The sequence below is a fragment of the Pleurodeles waltl genome, chromosome 11 (genome assembly GCF_031143425.1).
Source record: "Pleurodeles waltl isolate 20211129_DDA chromosome 11, aPleWal1.hap1.20221129, whole genome shotgun sequence".
NCBI lineage: Eukaryota > Metazoa > Chordata > Amphibia > Caudata > Salamandridae > Pleurodeles > Pleurodeles waltl.
The window spans coordinates 531109327-531132805 of NC_090450.1; the positions used below are offsets into that span (position 1 = coordinate 531109327).

The window sequence follows — 23479 nt, forward strand, 5'->3', positions numbered from 1 at the left end:
CTGGTCTTGCAATGGAGACCGTCTGCTTGCACAACGATGAAGGAAGGGGTGGAGTTATTTTCACAGTGTACTATATTTATTCTGAACAGATCGAACGCAGTTGGCGGACCGTTAGCTAGGATGTACCTTTGCCAGCTTTTTGTTCTGTAATCTGTATGAGACGTGGCTGTAGCTTGTGATGTCTGCGACGTGTGTATCTCGAACCCATTTTGCCTGTGAACAGAACAAGCAGAGGAACCAGTCCTTAACATGCAAAAATGTACGCTTCCAAATTTTCTCAGAGTCGGCTTCTGAATGCTAAGGTTGCTGTAGCACAGTGCTTCCCTTGAGTACACTTCATGAGTCTTTCTTCCACTTCTCTCACTTCCTGTCTATCGTGCAGGTTTTCTTTCAGCACTGTTTTCCTCCTTTGCCCTTGGTATCCTATATTTCTCCAACTTCTTTCTCCCTTTTCTGCCTTTTTTCTTCCGTGGTTTGGGGCAAAATCTAATGATGAAAAATAAGTTTTGGTTCCCAAGTTAATGCTGGTGCCCACTACCTGCGACCACCAGCGCAAATTAAGCATAAGGTAAACTGCCGCTGTTGGGGAGCAACAAGAATGGCTTAGTTGGAGAGTAAGGGGGTGAACTAGGGAACGCGCATGGTGCAATAAATCGGGCCAGATGGAGGACGGTACTGGTTACGGTCTGGCTTGACAGTGTGCTGTAGCTAGACAGTTATGTGAGTATTACTAGAGAGGAGCTTTGGCTCCTCCCATATATTGTGAGCCAGAAGTACACGATTTGATTAGGCAGACGTTGAGTGCTTTCACAGTAAAGTACTTGCTCTCCACGCAGTCGTGATCACTGTATTTATCCAGCTGTCTAAGCTTGAACTTTGAGGGGCACACACATGACATTGGAATGCTAATAAACATCCTTAGATATCTAGATAATTTGGCAGCAGCACAAATTGTAGGAGAGTAGAAATTACCCTTCATAGATTTTTTTAAGTCTTGCTTGACAGTGCAACTGTCACCTGACCTTACCTTCAACATTATTCTGCAGTTCTTGCCTTCCACTCAATTACAGATCTATTCTTATGCTATTTACTTGAGATACTTCACATTAACATACAATATTCAATGAAAGCCAGATCTTTTGGCATTGCTAATGCTTGTTGCAAAAAGCAATCACAATTTGCGCACCAATTTGTTTTGACCAGTATATTCATTTGCTAAATGACCTATGGGTGTTCATAGAATAACATTTTTGAAGGAATCCCAAAATGGAGCATTCCTTAGGCAGATCACAAATTGGAACTCTTACCTATTGGTTATCCTCGTGAGGATGGTGGCCTGCAAGGGACAGCATGCTTCCATCCTTTTGAATGTATTACAAAATGTATTTGTTTTTAAGCAGTCACAGTTTCTCAAAGGAAACGGGGCTTTTAAAAAAAAATAAAAAATATGTTTTTCCACTTTGAAAAGCTTCAGGAAGAGTTGGCAGCGGTCCCCTGGAAAAGTCCTTGCATTTGATAAGCTGGCAAGCAGTTAAGTCCCAGATCCATAGAGGCTCATTTAGAGTCCTGCGCAAACACAGGTGCAGTATTAGAACATTGGAATGCTGGGGGCTCCATTGAAAACAATAGAGTGGTGCGGGCTTTTACTGGCCGGTAAAAGCCCGCAGCGCCAACATTCCAATGTTCGCTTTGTTCACAGCAACAGCTGTGAACAAAGCCTCACGGAGCCCGAGGGGATTTTAATCCCCTCCGGCTCCGTGAAATTTTTTTTTTTTTAATAGAACATTCTGCCCTGAGTGGCAGAATGTTCTAATAGCCTTAGAACCCGGCGTAGCGGGCTCTACCGGCTATTAAAGTCCCTCTCCCTTGTTAAATGCCCTCGCCTTCGGCTCGGGCATTTAATGCGGGGAGCGGGCCTTTAATAGCCGGTAGAGCCCGCTACGGCGGGTTCTAAGGCTATAATGGCACACCCACAATTTGCAATGCCGCAGAAGTGCAGTACTTTGAGGTGGCGCTACTACTGCACTGTTTTGTGTTTCAGAACCGGTGATAGGCTAACTGCGCATGTTTTCCCCCTGCTCTGATGTGCAGAATCTGGAAATGTGCTCTATTTGCCCAAAGGTCTTGTGCCAGATTTGACTTGGTGAGAAGTGTGAGAGCAAAAAACCTTTGGGCTGCTTAATTAATTCCTGGGTTTGAATCCAGTTTTGGGGGCAAACTCCTGTTCGGCCCGAAACAGCAAATGTGTTGCCATTGGAGTGAGGGCAATTGAACTGTCAGAAACCCATGGGCCAAGAGGCCACTGACTATCACCGGTTACCAGTGATGTGTTGTAGTGATGGTTTGTCTTTTGTTTTCAATACGTTTTTATTGGATATTGTACGTATTACATATTTCGAGCACATCATCTGAGACAGCATCACTAGCAGTACTGAAATAGGTACAACTTACAAATAGCTGTGTGAAACATGAACTCTGCTGTCACTGATTAATCACCCCAAGATAATCGTTCTGTGCACAAACTAGAAATAAGTTATACAATTATCAACATAAAAAGAAATAAAAATACAGAACACCAAAGCAATATATAGACTTTAAAACTATATCCCCCATCCATCCAAGGGTCCAGAAAACATCCATCAATCTAATATTAATGATCATTTCAATATTCTGTTATTAGTCTCGAGGATGAGAGTCAAGTTGGTTAAACCCTGGCCCAGTCACGTCACTCAGAGCTGTTAAAAATGCATGAAGGAGAGCTTGCGGTCCAGCTTGGATCACAGTCTAGATTCATGTAGAACTTAAGTCATACGTCATGGGCCCACCTAACTCTATCTTCTGGTTGTAAATATGTTTTGGATCGTAGCCCGTATGTTTTTTTTAAATTTCTAAACTCAGTCTCGCAACGGTGCTGTGAGTTTTTCCATTGCATATTTTGACCCTGTTTTGGACCACCATATTTGTATTGGGGATAGGCATAGGGACCTCCTAAATTGGGCTATTGTTAACCTAACTGCCATAAGCAACTGAATAATAAGCTTTCCGCTCAGTGGGTCTAAGGGTATTATAACTCTTCGTCTGTCACTCCCATCACTTAAGTGAAGGGATCCATACATAACTGAAAATCCCACGACCTCATTGGCTTCAGTCTTAGAACTTCTTGTTTTGTTGTATCTTCGCTTATGTCAAACAGAGGATGCTTTGTATCTCAACTTCTCATCATTGACAGCCGAGAGCTTACAATTTACTGCATTTAAAAAAATCACACAGCTGCTGCCTGCAAACGTATTTTACAGTTGACTGATGTTCTTGTGGTGTACTCAGTGTTCTCTGTTTTCCTTTCTCTGGTACAGTTGCGTTATTAAAAGAGATTCACAAGAAGGCATCAAATTAAACAAGGATTGGCAAAGCTAATGCGTCTGTTAGTTGTCAGCATTTTGGCTTAGTCAGTACTTGCTTCGTTTTTGTCGTGCCTTATCTAAAACTTTATGGTGTAGGTGAGCTACGTGGTTCTTGCCAGTGTTAATGGTTAAAAGCAAAAATAAAGTGTGCTTTGCCACATTGGTACCTGGCCCAGAGGGGAGCTGCGTTGTGTGGATTTTTTTTTTTTTTTTTGTGAAAGAGCAGAATGCTGTCACTCACAGTTAATTTGCCAATGGCTGAAATGGACTGATCTATCCACCCATGGTGTATGCTGTCGTGGTCAGAAGAAATATGAGAATGACACAGCAACAGACCGTTGGATGAAGATGTCTGGTTAGAATGCCCCTTTATGTTAAGTTTGTGATACACATACGTTTAGTGTAGTAAAAAGGTTTTGGCTAACACCAGACCTTAAAATGAGACCCTCAAAGCAGTTAACTAGTGTAGAATTTTTAACCAGTTTCGCTCAGTGTACCAATATGCAGACTTTTCATATGTTGTCTGATGCACTACACTTTTGCCAACCATAATGCATAAATATATATATATTCCTATGTGTGAGTGGCAATGAGCAGGAAAGGCCCTCTACCCTCTCTATGTAATTCAAAAGCTTTATGCACATCAAAACTATAAGTAAATTGCAGTATTCATCATACAAGTTATTTTCCCAGTACAGCTGTTCTGATAAAAATGTAATGTAGTGCTTCCACAGAAATCACTTATTCTCATTCAAATCCATGTTAAATTATTGTATTTTAACAGATGCTCTTATATTCAGGGCCACGCAGCATAGTCATTTTAAATAAGGGAGCTATAGAAGAAACACATATACATATATTAAATATGTCATACTGAAGGTTGCTGCTGACATGCAATATGTTTGCAGCTGATATCAATGCTTCCATATTGACAGAATGGGTTTGCGACACTAGACTTTGTGCTATACTATTTGTGCGCACAGTTTCACTTTGCTTACTACTGGTGTTGCCACCAACTCTATGTGCTGCTTTTAGCGGTTGAATACTTTTGGTAACATCCTCATACCCATCTGACCAGGGTAACCACTAGGGACTGCACAGAGGCAGATTGGTATAAATTTGAAAGTAGAGCCTGTCACAGTAGATTGTATTCCCCTGTTATTCACTTAATACAACGACATCCTGACCTACCACTGGCCAGCGAAGGTAAGGCTATGACCCAGCTCTTAATGTTACAAGGTGGGGGAACTATATAAATATGCTAACTTTCTATCTATTGATATAATTACAGACAAAATCTATTCACACTGAACTTTTAATTTCTGCTGCAACGCTCAAGCGGTAGCTGTCTTTAGATGGAGGCTCTTGTTCGTTCACCAAACTCGAGAACCAAATGGAATGAGAGCTGAAAGCTCCGCTGTCTGGAAAGGAGTAGCAACACTGCGGCTCACAAACGGAAACCCTCTCACCCTTCAGCAGACACAGCATTATTCACTTGTTCATCGCACCACATGAAGCCTATGGAGCTTTGGTCTCAGACCCTTTCTTTCTCAGAATTCCATAGGTGTGGTGCCCAGGAGTTTGGCATGTCTACACCTAGACTGGAGGTGCCCCCAGATACATCAATATATGCTGGAGGGGGGTCACTTTATCCCTATAGTGATTGATACACCTGGTGAATCGTAACCTAAGCTGACACTTTTGGGGTGGGTGATGCTCATGCCCACCACTTATAGTAAGTTTACAGACCTGACTCTTACCTAGCCAAAAGACAGGTGCACTACACTGGGGCAGATGCTATATGCTCCCCTTCAAGATAGCCCTCTCCTAAATTCTCCTAGGGAGCTGGACCAACCCTTACACACGGGCTCCTGTATACTGCATAATTGCAGATGCCATCTTCCCGTTCCAGAAGATCCAGCTTTTCTCTCCCAGCCCCCCTCCCCTGAAAACCTGGTGGTGCAGGTTTCAAAGGCAAAGGTCACCCCAATCACATTCTCTACCACACCACCGGATCGGTAATCCAAAAGGCTGGACACCTTTAGGAAGCACATATTTTCTTCCACCAGCTTTGCTCTGCAGTCAGGGAACACTGTATGCCTCTTGAGCGAATATTCCCATGCATATGGGATTTGATTGTGCAGCTGCCAACCACGCTGCCTAAGGAAGGTAACGTCATTCTCAGCCAAGCTTTGGTGGATGGCAGGGATGCGGTGAAGTACGCCATCCGCTGCAGACTGGACACCACGGACTCTCTAGGTAGAGCCATGGCTTCTGCGATGGTGCTCTGATGCCACACCTGATTACAGTCCACTAGGTTCTTGGGAGGATGTCCAGCCATTATTGAATGACAAGCCCTTTGATGGCTCCCGCCTATTTGTTGAAAAGGCTGATGCGGCACTAAAACGCTTTTGCAAGAGCAAGGTCACTGCCATATTTCTTGGACTTTCCCCCTCAATCCAACTGCAGGAGCAGCCCTTTCACCCTTACCACGATGTGGAAGGGGTAGGTAACCTTGGGGTTGGCAATACCAACCATATCCAGTCGAGCAGTCTGGCCTGTCCTTTCGAGGTTGGGGCTGTAGAGCCAAAAAAGTCATATGAGCGAGGCCCAGAGTGCTGCCCACAACCGTTGGTCCCTCATTTTGGTTGTGTTTGGGTATGTATGATTAGCAAAAATTGGTAAATGTTTAGTCATGTTTCTTTTTGGTTAAAGTAAAATAAGTTTGATACTGCTAAAGATGTACTGCCTTATTGTGCGAAAGGACTGCAGGTTGATTTCTAGACAGTTTTGATAGGTATGTAAAATCTATTATGCAGTATTGTGCTCATGAGCACGGAGTTTGTTTTAGCTTAGTTAGGGTTCATGGGTAGAAGATGTGGGGTGTGTGAATTAAGTAGTGTAAGGCATATCAGAAATGTGTTGGACGTGAGTGGATGGTGCAGGTGGGAAAGAGAAAACTTGACACGAGTAACTGTAGGATGAAGCACAGGGGTGAATTTCAAAGTTCAGACTACCACCCTGCACTGTTGAAAATACCAAGATAGGCTTGCTCTCCTCTGTGTGCCTCTTCCAAACCTGAGAGATCAGTTGAAAACATTGGAAGTTCTGAAAAGTGGTCAATCGCTCCCTGCCTGTTAGCAGGAGCATCTGAGATACAGTGGTCCAGTAAACTATGTACCCGTAAGACCCATATATTCCCTGCTTTTATGAAAGGCATTGCTGAAAGTATTACCTAAATACTAGGAATCCTAACATCACAGGAGGCTGCGATGCCCAGACAGCAGAGGCAAGTTGTAATTTAGCGAATTCGTGCATAATGAACAGCATATATAATTAACGCCTTTTTTATTTTTTCATTGTAGTAAAAGAAGCAAGAAAGGAGATAAAAATGGAAAGGGACTGAGGCATTTCTCCATGAAGGTGTGTGAAAAGGTTCAACGAAAGGGAACAACCTCATACAACGAAGTGGCCGATGAGCTGGTGAACGAATTCACAAGTGGCGAGAGCCACATAGCTGCGGATTCTGTAAGTACAAACGTAACTGGCGTCCATTATTAACGCAGTGTTTGTGGTAGGTTGTTTGTTGGGTAAGGCTTGTTTATTATGTTAATTGGTGTTCACTGTCAAAACAGATGTTAACTATTTTTTTTAAACTATTTGTTAGAAGGTGTGAGGGAGCACCTCCTCTTGGTTTGCTAGATGTAAAGAGAAAATGGTGTCAATTGCTGAGGCATCTAAATAAGTGTTATTTAGACCCAAGATGTGATGGAAGTTCCTGGAGCCACAAAGGTGGTGCAGCTTCCTTCACTTCTGGCTGACAAACAGCTAGCTCTTTACAAGTGGATACAGGGTAAACCTAAGAAGCTGATGGCAAGTGTATGAAATGGGTGCTTGCTGTCTCTGCAAAGATGGCCGTTTGATATTTGTGCATCTTGCTCCATCTACCAGAATGTGAATATCTTGTCATGCCATTGCATGTCAACAAGCGACTTACTCACGTCACCGGCAATTAAAGGATGCGTACTCAGTCTTTCTAAGTAAATATCTTCTTTCCCGCTAGTGCCAGTCATAGAATTAGCGCCGATGCTAGTGACCTATGTGAACATTGCTCTGCCGCGTGTAGCAGATGTTCATCGTTCTGTTTTCTTTGGGCACTTGAGAAGCTTGCTTTGTCTCAACTGGAAAATGTGCAGCTGGGTCTGACTCTGGCAGAAGGCATACCACAAGCTTTGCATCTGTTGGCGCATTTGTAGCATGCTTCACCTTGTGTTGTAGGTGTGTTGGCTTTCTCCACCAGCCACCGCTGCAAATCTCAAAGGGAGGGGGATAGAGTACATTTTCCCACCGCCACCACCGCTGCCTCCTGCCTTGTTGCTCCTCTGCTCTTCTTCTGATGTCCCAGTGTACAGGCTAAACCTAGCAGGAAAGCAGCATCAGGATTGGTCTGAGCAGTTTGGACTGCCACTAAGGTAATGCATGGGAGTTTGTGCAGCTTCTCCAGCCTGGCTGTGTAGCACAGCTGGGCTGGAGAAACCTAAGTGTGCATGTGTGTTTGGCCGGCCTGAGACAGTTGGACAAACACACATGCACACTAAAGTGCACTCTCTCCTCCTCCCCACTTCCGTGGTACAGCCCCACCCCTCCCTTCACATGTTGCTGGCTGAACAAGCACCTGAAAGATATAACAGTAAAGGAAATATTGTTTTATCTTTCAGTTTCTGTCTTAGCCTGCGTGCGACGCTCCTTCGCCATTGCTCAGCCTCTCCTGCACTTGGTATCATTTGTTTGACCTATGGTGATCAGCATGATGCTTGCTCTTCTGGGGACAGACGTTCCACATTCTTTGCCTCTGGTTTAAGAGGTGTTGCATGCCCCACATCCAGTGGCAGCTGTGCCACTCGTTGAGCCTCATGGGGCAGAGAAAGGCTGCAACCTGGGGAACAAATCTAGTGGGTAACAGATGCAGAAGGTCCATACCCACCGGATCATGCACTTTCTTGGCACCCACTGTTTCTGTTCAGGTGGGCACTGCAGCTCTAAATGGCACCAGCTTTGTTTGTGTGGCTCGTGCAGGCCCTTCCCATGACCAGGAGACAGAAGACAGCTGGCTATCACTTACGACTGCTGTTGGCACGCTGAGTGATGATATGAGTTTGCACTCCTTTCTGAAGCTTCCCCTTGCACTGTTCATGGGAGGGCTGTGTGAGGCCACATCTGGTGTCTGCTGTTTCTATTTCCAGTAGGTTCAAGGTCCAGTATGAAGGTAGGCATGGGAAAGATGCTCATAGCTCTATGAACCTTTGTTCCTCAGGATACTAACAAAGCCTGAAAACACAAGATAGTTTCATCCGGGTGGTTGAGGATTAGAGGATCGTGCCCCCTATGTGTTTAGGCTCTCATCAGTCCCAAGTTATGGCCATAAATCCAAGCATTCAGCACACCCCCAACTCAGAGGATTTGAAAAGGGGCCTGGGAGGTCGATCCAGGAACTTCATGGAGAGGACCCATATTAATTGTGATGGTGCCTCAGTTTCATTTGAGGGTTAGCTCGAGCTGCTCGGCACAAACAGGAATCAAGGTCCATGTGTGAACTTTCCGTCCCCACTAGTGTTACAGTTCAAACATAAAAGCTGTGGTGGCAATGCTTGCCACTTTCTGTCGTAAGCTACTGGAGACGTACCTGCTTTTGACCTGCTTAAAGCCGTTGCAGCAAGGGACGGCAGGAATGGTTCTTGGTCCTCGCTTCTGTGCAGTATAAAGCCAAGAGGGGAACTCCAGGTCTTCTTTTATCGTTTATGGGTTATTCAGTTGTGATGCATGGCAGCCCATGCTGCTGTGCAACCTGTCTAAAAAAAAAAAAAACATTGACGAAGCCAATAGATCTCACATAGGTGAAACCTATTGGCTTTGCCAAAGCTTGTTCACATTTGTGTCAGGAGGAGAGGCCATGTTATGTATGGGTACCCCATTACTCCTCTGCATTTACATAGCAGTTTTAAAAGCAGGGCCAGATGGTTTTTGAGGCCATGTGTAGCATGAAGTTATAGATGGATAAAAGGTGAGTTACGGGGATGTTTTTCACTTCGGGGATCTGAGTGACGTCACGGACCACTCGAGCTTCGCTCTCATTATCCATTTGATGTCACTCAGAACCGCCCAGCGAAAAAATCCCTGTAATTCAGTTACCTATCTATAATTTTATATGGAAATCAGTAACCCAAACCATCACCTAAAAGTGCCATTAGTCTATGCAAATAGCTAACGCGGCGCTATAAAAAAATAATCGTGTAGCCAGTTCGCTTCTAGATGCTCCCCAGGGTAGGAAAAGCCTAATTCTTACACTGACTCCCACCGTCCTAGGGGCGTTAGAGAGCGCAGGCAACATTGCAATTTAAGGAAGAGGCGCGGCCCATAAGAGCCCCCGCACAATGCCCGCCCTGAGCTTTTGGCATGGTAAAGCACAGAATAACAAGTCCTTGGACACCGGAGGGGATCTGTTTGCCTTCGTACAGGAAAGCTAGATGAAAGCCACGGAAAAACAATTGTGTGCGACTCACGCAGTCACCGGCTGCGAACAGTGTTTCCTTTGCGTGGACCAGGACGTCGGGGTGGTTGGGGGAGGGGTGTTCTCTGATGGTCATTATTCCTTTAAATGGTTGATGTTTCACATGACACGCAAATGTATTTACATGCACTGCGTCTTTTCTCACTGGTAAACATCCGGCTTCCGTTTAGGAGTCGTTTTCACTTCAGGGGAGATGTTGGCTCGCCTGAGAAAGCGACCACACCCTTTTTAGGCGAATTCAGAGCTTACATGCAACTGGAAAAAAAACATAATTTAATTACATGTGGATAGACAATGGTTTATAAAACAAGCATTAGTAATTCCAGTAGGTCTGACTTTATTGTGCAACGAAAGTAAACACGACCTGCTTTCGGTGGCCAATGTTGCTACTAACACTAAAGCCTGGCTTGCTGGCTTTGTCATTGCCTGGAAAATGTAGCAACGAGGAATGTTTTTGGTTTATTATGTGCATAGGAGCTGAAGAATTGAATGTGATGGACAGGTTGACGTTTGAATGTTCTTTTCAGATATAAAGCTCCTCCTCCTGCATTCCAAAGGAAACACTTCCTTGAAAGCAGAGTGATAAACCAAATACCCCTTTGCATGATGTGAGAGTCGGAGTCTTCTGAGCACAGCTATTTATGTATATTTTAAGAAATTGGTAACCATACATCTTACAGACAGCTGTGTTGTCAAGCCAGACCTTAAAGCAATACATAATTGAATACCATAAGGCAAGGGCACTATAAATCTGCAGAATCTGCTTTTTCTGAAAAAATCTAAATTTATGACACTTGCCAGGTAATAATACATCATATTTCAGCTCAAATAAGCTGAAAAGTTGTTTTCTTTGTGCACATATGTTACAGTGCGGTTGCATGTATAACGCTAAGGAGAGAGGGAATTCCACAAATGTTGGTTAGACTGTGTGGATGACAGTGGCTGAGGTTTAGTTCAATAAACGTGCTTGAACCTACCTTTGTGCATTGCCTCTATATATGTTACTAGGCACCAATATTCATTTTGTTTCGAAAAGCTAAAAACCTGGCACTCGTGTTAATCTTCAGGTCTGTTCTTTTCCTTGCTCTTTTGCCCGTTTTGTCTATTTGATTGGTTTTCTTACCTAGCACAATGATGCTTTTGAAGTACGCTTTGCTTTTAAAACAAATAAATAATATGTAATAAATATGACTAGTGTACTTCCCTTCTCTGTCTCTAGCTGGAGTTGCCATTAGCTCTGTGCAACAGAGGGGTTCAGGGACATGTCAGAAGGATTGGCTCAGCTAAAGAGTTGTGAGGAATAGGGCCTGGAGAATGGGGCAGGGGGTCAGATGTAGTATGAGCAGAAGTAAGAGTGGGTGATCTCAACAGCGTGCGCAGGCGGCTGTGGATAATGCAATAAAAGTGTATTGATTATCCATAGTGCACGTCTTGTCGCCAAAGCTACTCAGCACTTCTTCGTTCTGCTAATGAGAATCTGAAATGCAAATCCTAATATTTGCTCCTATGCGTTTCTCATTCAAATCATTTACCACAGTTTGCCACCATCTCCAATTGGTCATTCAGAGAGCCCTCAGATAGGTTGCCTCTCTGGAGGGTACTTCTGTGGGGACAGAAGGTGGGGGCTGTCTCTCTATCTCCTATCACAGCCCATGCTTGTTTGTCCTTACCCTCAGTGCCATAGAGCTCAGTACCCCCCCCCCCCCCCCCCCCATAGAAGTGGAGTCTAGACTCCTTGGCCACCACACCTGTGGACCATCGAACATGCACATCACAGACCTAATAAATGTGGATGCTGAATCTTTGTAGGCGCAGAAAGAGTAACTATTTCTAATTTAAGCCTCCTTTGGCTACCCATTTTCTTGGCTAGGTTGAACACTGTTCTAGAGACAAGTGGAATAGGGTTCATTTAAAAAAAGTTATTGGTACTTTTATTTATACTGTCAGATATACTGCATGTAATCACATGTCTGCTTTTCCAGGCTTATGATCAGAAGAATATCAGACGTCGAGTCTATGATGCCCTGAATGTACTAATGGCCATGAACATTATTTCCAAAGAAAAGAAAGAAATCAAATGGATTGGGCTTCCAACAAACTCGGCTCAAGAATGCCAGAACCTCGAGGTGAGTGCAGGGTGGCGCTTGCATGTGTTGGACTCTACATAGCGCTTCTTACCCATTGCGAGGTGCAAAAGCACGTTAAGTGCATGGGTAAACTGTTGCACCGTAGGAAGTGCTTCGGTTGGACAAGTGCTCAGTTGCTTTGTGGCCTGTGGGGAAGTGTATGAAGGCCAGAATTGTGTTAAATCCTGTCTGAGGGTGCAGTGGTGGAAGCCGTTAAACAGCGACTGCACCTTCAGTCACCAACCATTTTTTGATGATTGAATTCAGCGCAACGTAAATGTCGCTCAGGGGAAAACTGTGGTGTTGGTATTTTAACACAAGTACTCAGAGCATCCAGAGGGAGGATTCGGTGCACTGTGCGCCTACCTGTAAAGAGTGCATCACGCTGCGCCTGTGGCGCGCGCGTGGCGTTCTCAAGCTCCTGGACGCACATTGATGTTGTGCTCCTGTGACTGGCTGCTTCCCTTCCTTGACCTGAACAGCTGTCTTGAATTTGTGATTTTCTTTAAGGTCTGAGTAGCAGCCTTTCACATAAAGGAAAGTGCAACATTTTTGCACAGTTAAAAAAAAATATATATATAAGCAGTAATCATTGATGTAATGATATTTATGAAGTTTTCAAGTGGTATGGAAAGTGCTATATACATTAAAATACAGTGTATTTTCTACGCAGTAAGATTTGTAATGCACTGTATCGTTGTTAAGAGTTTGACAAATGTGACATACTGCTCGGTCACGTTTTAGGATGAAAATAAAATTGACAGAGCCTACTCTCTGTTGGAAAATAGTGTTGGGGGGGGTCAGGCATTTCTTACACGTACACTGGTCACCACATATGGAAGCTCTGCACTTGGAAGGCGGAGAAAGAGAATGAGAAGGAAGACAAGGCCTTGGATCCTTACACACTGCATATGGTTTGCTGGCCTGCGGGCTGAGGCTGTCTGGAGAGCTGTCCGCAGTTTCTGCCTTGTAGCCTACCACCTATGCAGAGTAGAAGAGTGGAGGGCTTTATTTTCGTTTAGTTTTCTCTGTGTTTTCCCTTCTTGTGCCAGTGCACGTCTTGCCCTAGCGGATCTTGTACTCAGGGGAGTAACTTTGGAGAGGGGTACACCCCCCTAATAAATGTATTTTGTGATAAATATTTGGGTGCAGGTGTTTCACCGGGAAAAACGAATGCGCTATCCCCCTCTCTGTTTGGAAAGACTTAAAAAATGTTGGTTATTCCACAAAATAATCTGCTTCCTCTCTCACTTACTAACCGTGTCAATCTGCGTTCTTCTCTCTTTCCGCTGTCCTGTAAGCCCCTCTTATGCACCCTGCAATCCTGTACTGTATTTTAACGTTGCCACCCCAGTTTAGACCCAGCCATATGCAAATCAGTCTTGATCCTGTTCCCCATGGGAAGAGTCCAGCCCGAATTGCCAGGCCAGCTCCTCTCTGGACCGGAAACAAACGACCTGGGACTGGTTTCAGAGTATCACCCTTCATCAGCCAGGCTAGCTTGATTCCAGTCGCTGCTGTGTTATTAACATGATTTACTGTTAGGAAAAAAACTACGCGCTCAGGCAATATATTACATTTGTGTTCATGTTTCCCTTGGAAAAGTACCCTGAATTACTGTACTTGTGATAAAATAGCCACACCACAGATCCCTCACCACCACAGGTAAGCCTGTAAGTCATAGAAACACCCCCTCACTTGGAGGTTTTTTGTGCGTACAACCCACAAGCAAGTATTAGCGGTCAGTGGTGCAAAGAGCACATTGAAATTGAAAATAAGAATACAAGAAGACCCATGGCACCTCTGCAAGAGATGTAAGTAACTGGTTAGAAAGCATTAGAGATCCCTGCCTTCTGGGCAAATCTAATTAGGGAAAGAAACACGAAGACAGGAATTTTGAAGTTCGAGGGTCATACAACACCCCCACCCCATCCTAATGTAGCCTCCTTGTAGTGAAACCATCACTAAGTTACTGTCATCTGAGCAATGCCCATAGGCCTTTGGAAATTATGGACATTGAAGGGCTGCATCATAACATAGCAATACCACCACAACACTACTAGTATGCCACACTGCCACTTCCTGTACGGCTAGCGTCACATTAATACCAAACCTGCATTGCGCTAACACCTTCAAGCACTGTGCTCCCTCAAACCCAGCACAGCAACACAGAATCACCATCACACTGCCATACGTACATCACACTATGCGCACCACCACTTGTCTACTTTCCCCACAATGCCACTTCACACCAGTGCACTGATAATTGTAGCTAATGTGACACTATCAGCAACACAATAAGAAATCCAGTGTACCCTGCTGCCTTGCAATATTTCACTACTACCCCCAGAATCTCACTAAAAGTCCAAACACCACACATTACTGCCATCAGCACCTCACTTTAACCCCACAGTATTGTTCTTTGGCTCACACTCCACAGCATTATCAACCTCTAGCACAGCACAACCACACAGCAGTGCTGGACTATCCATACCACCACTGCACTTTTATAGCATGCTACTGCATGATCACCCTGCAGCAGCACACTACCTCCACAGCACTTCAGTCCACCCACAGCATCCGTCTTCAGACCTGAATGCCTCCTCCCAGAAGATTTGACTTCCGCCCCCCACCACTGCATTACTATTCACACAACTGCAGTGATCCTCACCACAGCTATCAATGCATAGTAGTATACTGCAGCCACCATACTGGCACAGCTACAATACCACTGTTGCGTTGCTAACAGTTATCACTGCATTACTACTTTACAGCACTGCACTGCCACTGCGTAACACCCCACTTACTCCCAGCACTCCAATATAATACCCGCTCTGGCACTTTTTAGGTTACAGGCTACCAGACAGTGCAGCTGTCCAGTTTGCTAAAGACATCTTTGGGACTTTCAAAAAGTTGACCTAGGAATGCATTCCGCCACTTGATTGCTATTGGCTTTGTGGTTTGTAACTCACATTTTCTGGCTTTCTATTTGCTGGCTTTTAGGCCCTCCAGGTTCATTTCATCTCTCCTGTTGCCTAAACTGTGTTTACTGTATTCTTCCATAAACTCACTTTCTGTAATCAGGCCTTTAAATTGTGTTCTTACCTTGTCACATTTGATGTGCAATCAGAGTCAGAGGTCAAATACAAGCTGTGTCTTTGAGGGAACTTAGTGTTTATTTTTCTTTCTCTGACTTCAAAGTGGGAGGATTTATATGACAATTGTGTGGAGGTCTGCTTGAGGAAGGTAAATACCTGTGCTGACCTTGGATTTGACCCTTTTGGACACAGTCCATAGGACTTGTAATGCAGATTTTCAGTATACATTCGGAATGTGCTCCTTTGCTTTTCAGAAACGTCTGCCTATACTGCCAAGCCTCTTTCTTACAACAATTAGATGTGTTATCATGCAGGCGTTTTGAATTGCCACCCTTAAAGATCGTGTTGAGTTTTTGTTCTATTGTGCTTGCATCTGTAGAAGGAACAGACTGCCTGAAGTGAAAACCCTCTTTGAAACCCGAGAGGAATATTGAGAGCCAGAAAAATGTGTTGCTCGCTGCACCAAACGGCAATTGGTGCAGGTAGAAAAATAATGTGGTGTTTGGTTTCTCCTTCCTGTAAACCGGTCCCTCCAGCCTTCTGCCTTCATTTTCAGAGGAGGGGGTTATTTACCACGCTTGGTGCCGGGCTTTCCTTATCCGTCCTTTTTGTTTATTATTAGAGATAAAACAACAGATATGAGGGCTTGTCTAACACGCAGCGGGAAATCCAGCAAGCAATGCGTGTGATAGATTCATTTCCAGGTACCGTCCATCATTTTAGCAGTCCGAGGTGCCCTGTTTGTTTTAGATTGATCGTTGGGGCGTTATAGGCCCGCGATCTGCAGCTCTGTTGGTGCATTTGTGAATCGAAGGATTGCTTTGGGAGATGCAAGTAGTTTTTTTTCCATTATTTAACATGATTAGCCCTGTGTTAGTAATGCCATTCATACATGTGTACAGCTTGAACCCTCATCACACCACACCATGCACTTACAATACTTTACAAACATTGACAAAGGCAACAGCTTTTCACTTACAAAGATGAGACCTACTGGCTTTGACATTGCTTGTTCCTACTGCACTAACGCTTCCATGCCAGCACTGCACTACCCCCTGCCAACACTGCACTACCACTCCTGCACCTCCCATCCCCACCAAACTGCAGTCCACCCCAGCGGCACCACACTACACCCCGCAGCAACCTTCCCTGTGCCTCCCCACAGTTAATTATAAAGATAAAACTCATCCTCATACTCAGCTTACTTAAACTTTTCTCTTGTAATAAAGCTAATTTTAAGTTTTTGGCTTTTTTCAAAACGTGTTTTTAATTTCAGTCATTTTAAATCAGAGTATCTGTTAACGTATGTGATGGAGCAGCATTGGAGATTTTAAAGGGTTTTCAAGTAATGCTGGACCCCAGGAGGTCAGTAGTTAAGACTGAAGGTCGTCCTTGGCGCAGTCTGGTTTCTAAGGGGGTTTGTCACAGTCAGTTTTCTTGTTGACGTTTTCAGAGGGGCGGCGCTCGTAGGTAAAGCTCGATTTAGCCCTGATAGTTGACACTCTATAGATTTGTGAATCCACCACACGTGGTGGGGCTCGTCCATTTAGAAGTACCTACGTGCCAGTCTGGTGGTTCTTTACTTTTAAAACAGAAAATAATATGTGTTCATGAATTTGTATATCACCCCAAGCTTTTGGCCCTGTTTTTTCTGTATGTGTGTCTGTTATGCGCAAAAACTGTAGTCGCGTGCAGGACGTCTAACGAGTTAATGCGTTTAAAAAAAAAAACATGCAGTATGCTGATACATTTTAAATAAAATGTCCCTTTGCGAGAACAGACGCCAATTTCCGGCTGTGGGAGAGAGCCGGCGTGTGCGACAAGTCGAGCTCCCATTTGACTGGATGTATTTGCGATGGGAACGTTCACTGCATCAAATTAACCTCCCGACCTTCTTCTATTTTTGTCCGGATTCAAACCCTCGGAGCAGAGTCCGAGAAGCGCGTGGTTGGAGCACGCGCAGATCCCTCCCCGTAGGCCAGCTGCGAACTTCCAGCTGTGCTTCGGCTGGAAACGAGGCTGGGCTGCGCAGACCCCACAGATCCGTGGTGCTGACGTACATTTTTGCCCTGCTGGGGCTGGTGCAGCGATGGTTTGCGCAGAAAGCCAATTCTTGAGAGTCTAGGTTGTGGGTTCTAAATTGGCACTTTCCGAATGAACACCATACACCATCTGGCAAATCTTCATCCATCACACAGCGTTCGAAGTACATAGAAAAAATGTAAGGGAACTGTTATGATGCATGCAATGTGTGTGTGTGTGTGTGGGGGGGGGGGCACAGTCAGCGTGGGTGCAGGGTCAAAGGTGTAGTTAAAAAAATAAAATATTCTGTACGTTTTTTGTCTTTTACTGTCAGGTAGCTACTTATGGAAAAACAAATGCAGAGTTTAAATGAAAAATACATTTAAAAAAAGGTTGTTACTCAGTGGGAAATGCATTATAGCACATTATGAAACATCTCTTAGTAAATGCACTACAGAGATCTGTGTGTAACCAGAAACCCACAGAATTAAATTCTGGTTGGTGCAGTGGAGAGTAGTGAGTGACTAGTGTATTTTTAGTGCCACGAGGTCACGGCCTGTGACCGAAAGCACATTGAATATGTAAATCATTATTTTTAGTTTGCATTTCACACAGTATCAGATAGACTGCTAAAAAATGTACAAAACGTTTTAAGATCAAATGGTGCTTCCAAAATGTAGATTTTAGTAATATCCAGACTATATATAATGCATTTTTTTTTTTGTTGTTTTTTTTTTTTTTTACATTACTGTCCCTTCAACACCTCCCGGAGTAGTAAGCGCTATATAAATACAATTAAAAGCATGCACTTCAAGCTGCTCAGTTAACTCTTTGCTCTACTACTAAAAAAGAATACATCTTTATCATCAGAAAGCTTAAAGTGATTTGATGAATAGCTAATACCGGATCCCAAGCATCCCTTACAAGTGCAGGTTGCCCTTTACCTTTGCAGAGTAACTCAATGAGTACATCTGCATTCCCCTAGGCAAGAAGGCACCCTGGCAGGAAGGCTTATTTAGCTATCTTCTTGGCTTCGGCTTTGTCCCGGCTTCGACTTGTTCCCAAATAGCTCAGTTGTTAACTCTTGGCACTACCACTCCAAAAAATAAATCTTTGCCATCACAAAGCTTCGAGTGATTCAATCAATAGCTAATACCGGCTGGCTCCCAAGCGTTGTTTACATTTGCAGATTACCCTTTACCTTTGCAGATTAACTCATTTTACACATTTGCATTCCCCTAGGCAAGCAGGCGCCCTGGCAGAAAGGCTTGTTTAGCTGTCTTCACAGCTTTGGCTTCGTCCTGGCTTTGGGTTCTTCCCGACTTCTGTTTCACAGCACTGAATGACACTTCAACTTAAGCATTTAAACTATTGGAATTAACCATTCCGGGAGCAGTTGTCTTTTTATGAGAAATAGGGGAAAGTTTTTTTATAAATCAAAAAAGTATGGCCATGTTGTGCCCCTCTGATCCTGCCCACTTCGACCTCTAGGTCATATCATCCCATAATATGATGGCCACAGCTAGGTGGTGTTCACACATGACATGGAAGCACTTACCACACAAGCTCGAGAACAAAAACACCACCCTTCCCACCACTTGCCCTACACAGTGTAGCATACTGTCCATGTAGGCAAGGCCTTCAGCACCCCATATAGGGGTAGACAGCACTGTATAGATATTGCAGTACAATCGAAAACAGAGGCTGCGATGTGACCCTCCTGCCTCCTCACCTTTGATTGCCATATCCTATGTAACATCTCCTCCTGGAGTGCCTGGTCCAAATGTAGGGCAGAAAGGTTAAGTGCGTCTTCTGGTCTGGTTGGGCCTGGATCCCAGACTACGGCCTGCACCCCAGCCTTGCTGCACTACCTTTCTTCCATCTTTGATGAACTAAGTCCACTTCTTCCATAGAAATCACTAACTGCAGCCTCTCTATGTGGCTGTCTTAACCCACACTTTTTATCAGGTTAGATTAACCACCCTCCTTACTAGACCTCACAGTCCTTGTTACAGTCTAGAATATATATACTGCCTGTCAGAGCCCAGATGATCTCCTCAGCACCTATATGATAGCTAGCCACATAGTGACTCTTATTCTAATCATACTCTATAGAGTAATCGCAGATTAAGCAGTGCCTCTAGGGTTGGGCTGATGTTGCTTTTGGATGGCCCCTCGGTTGATTCCCTATAGCGGTTTATTGATGGTTCAACTGTGCATTCAGTGAGTCGATACTTAATCTCTCCTGAATGAACTCAATATGTTACTTCCTCGGCTGCTAAATAGCATCTCCATTGCATGGACTTCTGTCACTCTTGAGCAGACTTCACATAATGTCTTTGCCGTCTTAACAGTCCCTATAACGTGTTGGTCTTCTGACACTTTTTGGAGGACTCCATGTAATTCTCCCTTGCTAGCTTAACAGTGCCTTCAGTTTTTGGGACTTTTAATGCTACTGAACTCCCGTGCACCCTAAATTTGGTAGGTACCTGCAGTGGGATTCACAGATGCCAAAAGTTTGGGAACCATACACATGGTGCGCTTCCCCGGAACTACTCCGTTCAACTTCCTACCTTAGGATGTGTCAGGACACGACCACAGAGTCTTCTAACGAGCCTGGAAATTGACAGTATGGCTAGCAGAGCAATGGAGAATCGTGAGGGGCGATGAAGTTTAACCTCAGCTAATAATATAACTGCGGCATAAAGATGCACTGCTTCTCCATCCCGCACTTCTCTGCTCGATGGCCAGAGGACAGCTGGACACCCATAAGGCTTCACAACAGGAACCACAGCTAACAGCGCTCCTTCACACGATGAGCCAAACAATATATTTCAGTTAGTCTTTTCAGCAACATAAAGCCATACCTTAGTGAGTGAATAATTGTTTGAGCCAAGCAACGTCGCGCTTCACCTCAGGAGGTGCCTAGGCAACAGCAGTGAGCAAAACCAGGGGTGAGGACTCAAACCTGCCCCCTGCACAGCCACCCTATCCCTATTGCCAAATTTGATGAATCTCTACACATAGGGAGGTAGAAAAATGGCTTTTATTGATATGTCAGAGTACTCTTGCTTTTGATATTTCACACTTACAGGTTTCTTAAATAATCATTGCATGGGAGCAGAACAACCCAACCAGATAATCAAATGAAATCTTCTGTAATTCTTGAAGAAGATCTTGAAGTACTAGGTAGCGTCAAGGCACTCCACAGTAAACTCGAAACATAGATTGGAGTTAATGACACTCCAAAGTCTGCACTCTGTACCTATATTAGAATCAAAAACACTCACAGGGAAATAGACAACCAGGTTACTCTGAGCACCTAGGTTGGAAGTTAAACAACGTTCAAGGGGTGTTTGAGACCATGTTACTCTCAGAAATGGATAACATACAGAATTACTTGAACTCAGAAAAAGAATAGATATGGTAGAAGGTTGAAATTACTGACTCTCCTAAGGTTGTGCTCAATACACAGGTTAAACTCGATTATTCAAATACACACAAAACAGGATTGTTCTTGTCACAAGTTTGGAGTTACCAACGCTCCCAGGATTATACTCTGTACTTTGACTTGCACTCAGAAACAAGGCGATACATGAAACAAGATTACTTCTTGGTACAAGGTTGGAATAACTGACACTTCCAAGGTTGTGCTTGAAACATTATCTTAGAGCCTGCCTTAGAAAGGTTATTGGTTAAGGAGGGCAAGAACTGAAAGCAAAAGCCCCACAACAGTCGCTAGAACCTTTCAAAGAAAGTGCAAGATTTTTGTAAAGTATACATCAATTGGATAAACAAAATTAACTGGTACAATGATACTAATGAAGGCATTTAGGCCTCGGATGAGGGATCTAATGTACTGTATAAATGATAATATAGTTCAATCAAGAAAGGCAGAGTAGCAGCCAATGGGTGAATTGTTGGTTGCACGTGCCTTACTAAGATGGCAGACCATGTAGAGACCACAGTGATATGGGTGACAGTGAAGTTGACCACACCAGCACTAGTTGCTTCTCAGGAGCATTGGTGCCATGCAACTCTACTGGTTGATTTTTTTATGGGCGAACGCAGAGCGCTTCGTCCCATTCTGTAATCTCTCTTTGGGCTTCAAACCACACCCATGTCACGTCAGTCACTTACACTGGTTCGTTGGCTTGCCTTTTAAAATCCACTTGCTTTCATTTGTGAAAGGCATGTGTACGTCATGCCTTTTCCGGTGTTTAGCCTACCTACACAGCACCGGTAAACTACTAAAAACATACAAGACTCGATGTTTTCAGCATGGTGTCCAGACTACTTTATCTGTTTATTTACTGCACAGCATTTTACATAGTGCGATCGCGCTGCGTTTTTTTTTCTTTACCACGCTAATAGCGCAAACTCAAGCTAATGCGAGACCCGTTGCATTGAAAATGCTTGTTTTCTTTTGTCTCTCCACAACTTCTGCCTTACAGAGTCTCAGCGCCTTTTTGGGGTTGGCGGTCTCTCTCAAACTAAGTATGGTTTCTACTCCAGAAAGTGTTAATTTCAGAATTGATTGAATGTTAATTTCAAGCAACATTCACCCATCACATCAGATCTCACATTTACTGACTCCAGCTGTAATTATCCCTTTGAGGAGTAGAAATCTCCTCACTCCTCTCTTAATAAAATAGATCATCCAGGCTTTTTATGGATTCCTTGAATCTCTGTTACTTACTCAAACTGGGACAAATGACACGTGCCTCTGTTGTGCTTATCTTAGTGACACTCTGCCAAGCATGCAGTCAGCAGTCTAACTCCATTGGCGTGATACTGACAATGTGGGATTAGTGTTTTGAACGGCTTGATGGATCCTGAAAATTAAAAAACAAAAACAGACTGGGCACTTTCTGATCCCCGATTAACTCAAAACTAGGACAATACACATAAAACTGTTTTATCTACAACCACAGATGTATTAGTAAGTTGAAAGAAAGAAACCAAGACCATATTTGTGACTCAAGGAACTTATTTTATTTATTAGAGTTGACCTAGAGGCTTAATGTTTTCCAGGGCTGGCTTCAGCACTGGTGACGCCCTGCGCGACAGTCCTTTTTGCCCCCCACCCCTCCTCTTCGGATTCCCGTACTACTACCCGGCGAATGTGCTCCTCATGTCTCCATAGCCCCTCTCTCACATACATTCCATTTGTTTTAAAACGCTGGTAAAGGCTAGCTTTACTACTCCCACTCGGCTATCCACTTACATACAGATCTGTTCTTTCCAGCAGGCACAGTAACCCTCTGCGCTACATTATGACGAGTCAAAACTGCCACTGGAGAAAACTCCGATCTCTCTCTGTCACATTAATCACAAGTTATCTTGACATTTTTATTGTTGTCTGACAGCTGGTACACGTGGAACTTTGCTTCCGGTGCTTTGAAATTGTAACCTATTGCTAAAAACAGCGCCCCCCCTCCTTCAGGTCAGCGCCCAGTGCGGCCGCAGCAGTCGCACCCCCATAAAGCCGGTCCTGCTCTTCTCAGAATATCATGACAAAACAGGTACATCTTCACATACATACAGAGCCTTCTTCCAAGCCTCTTCGTCCATTGGCTGGGGTCCGCCCCACGTCATCCGTTGACACTCTTGCGCCCTGACAGGATTATCCCTGGTCACACGTGCACACTACCAGAAAAGTGGAGCACTTCTATGCCAGGCCTGGCATACCTGCTTTGCTGGAAAACTCCTTTAATTTAATGTTTTACCTACTGTGTGTGCACGCTTCATGTGTTTGCAAAAGGTAAAAAGAAAATGGACCATTGTACACTTGCCAAAACCAGACCAACGGACTTTGCGAGTGTGCATGTTCAGACCAAATTCAGGTCTTGAACGGATGAAGTTATTAATCAATAAGACAGATAGACTTTATTTTATGCAGCAGGAGCAAACACATGTTTCAGTCAAAAGTGTACGACTTTGTCGCGGCTAATAGGTGTGTAGGCACCCAAGAACTTACATCCGGGTAAAGAGAGAACGTCACGTCATCCAAAATGAATCAATGCAATACTTTAACTCAGCATCAAGTAAAATACAATTGATATGGCATCCATCCCTGGCAGGGGTGTAACAGAGGCCCCTGCAGCCTTGGCGGTGCAGTTAACCCTGAGCCGTAGCCATACTGGAGGAGGCCCCCTCAGCCTCTACTGATGTGAGTCGGGAGGCCCTTCAGCTTATCTTGCAGGTGGGGGAGGGCTGACGTTTTGTTACGCCACTGTCCGATGGATTTTAGGATGAGAAGAA

General features: G+C 44.2%; 1 protein-coding gene across 6 annotated transcripts in view; it reads left to right on the forward strand.

Annotated features, from left to right (window-relative positions):
• The window catches only part of TFDP2 (transcription factor Dp-2), a 455267-nt gene that overhangs the window by 279081 nt on the left and 152707 nt on the right, over positions 1-23479 (forward strand). For all 6 annotated transcript variants that reach the window (XM_069213927.1, XM_069213929.1, XM_069213930.1 and 3 more), the window contains 2 exons: positions 6767-6929; positions 11952-12095. In XM_069213927.1, the coding sequence (XP_069070028.1) occupies positions 6767-6929; positions 11952-12095 (307 nt within the window). The remainder of the gene's footprint in view (positions 1-6766; positions 6930-11951; positions 12096-23479) is intronic.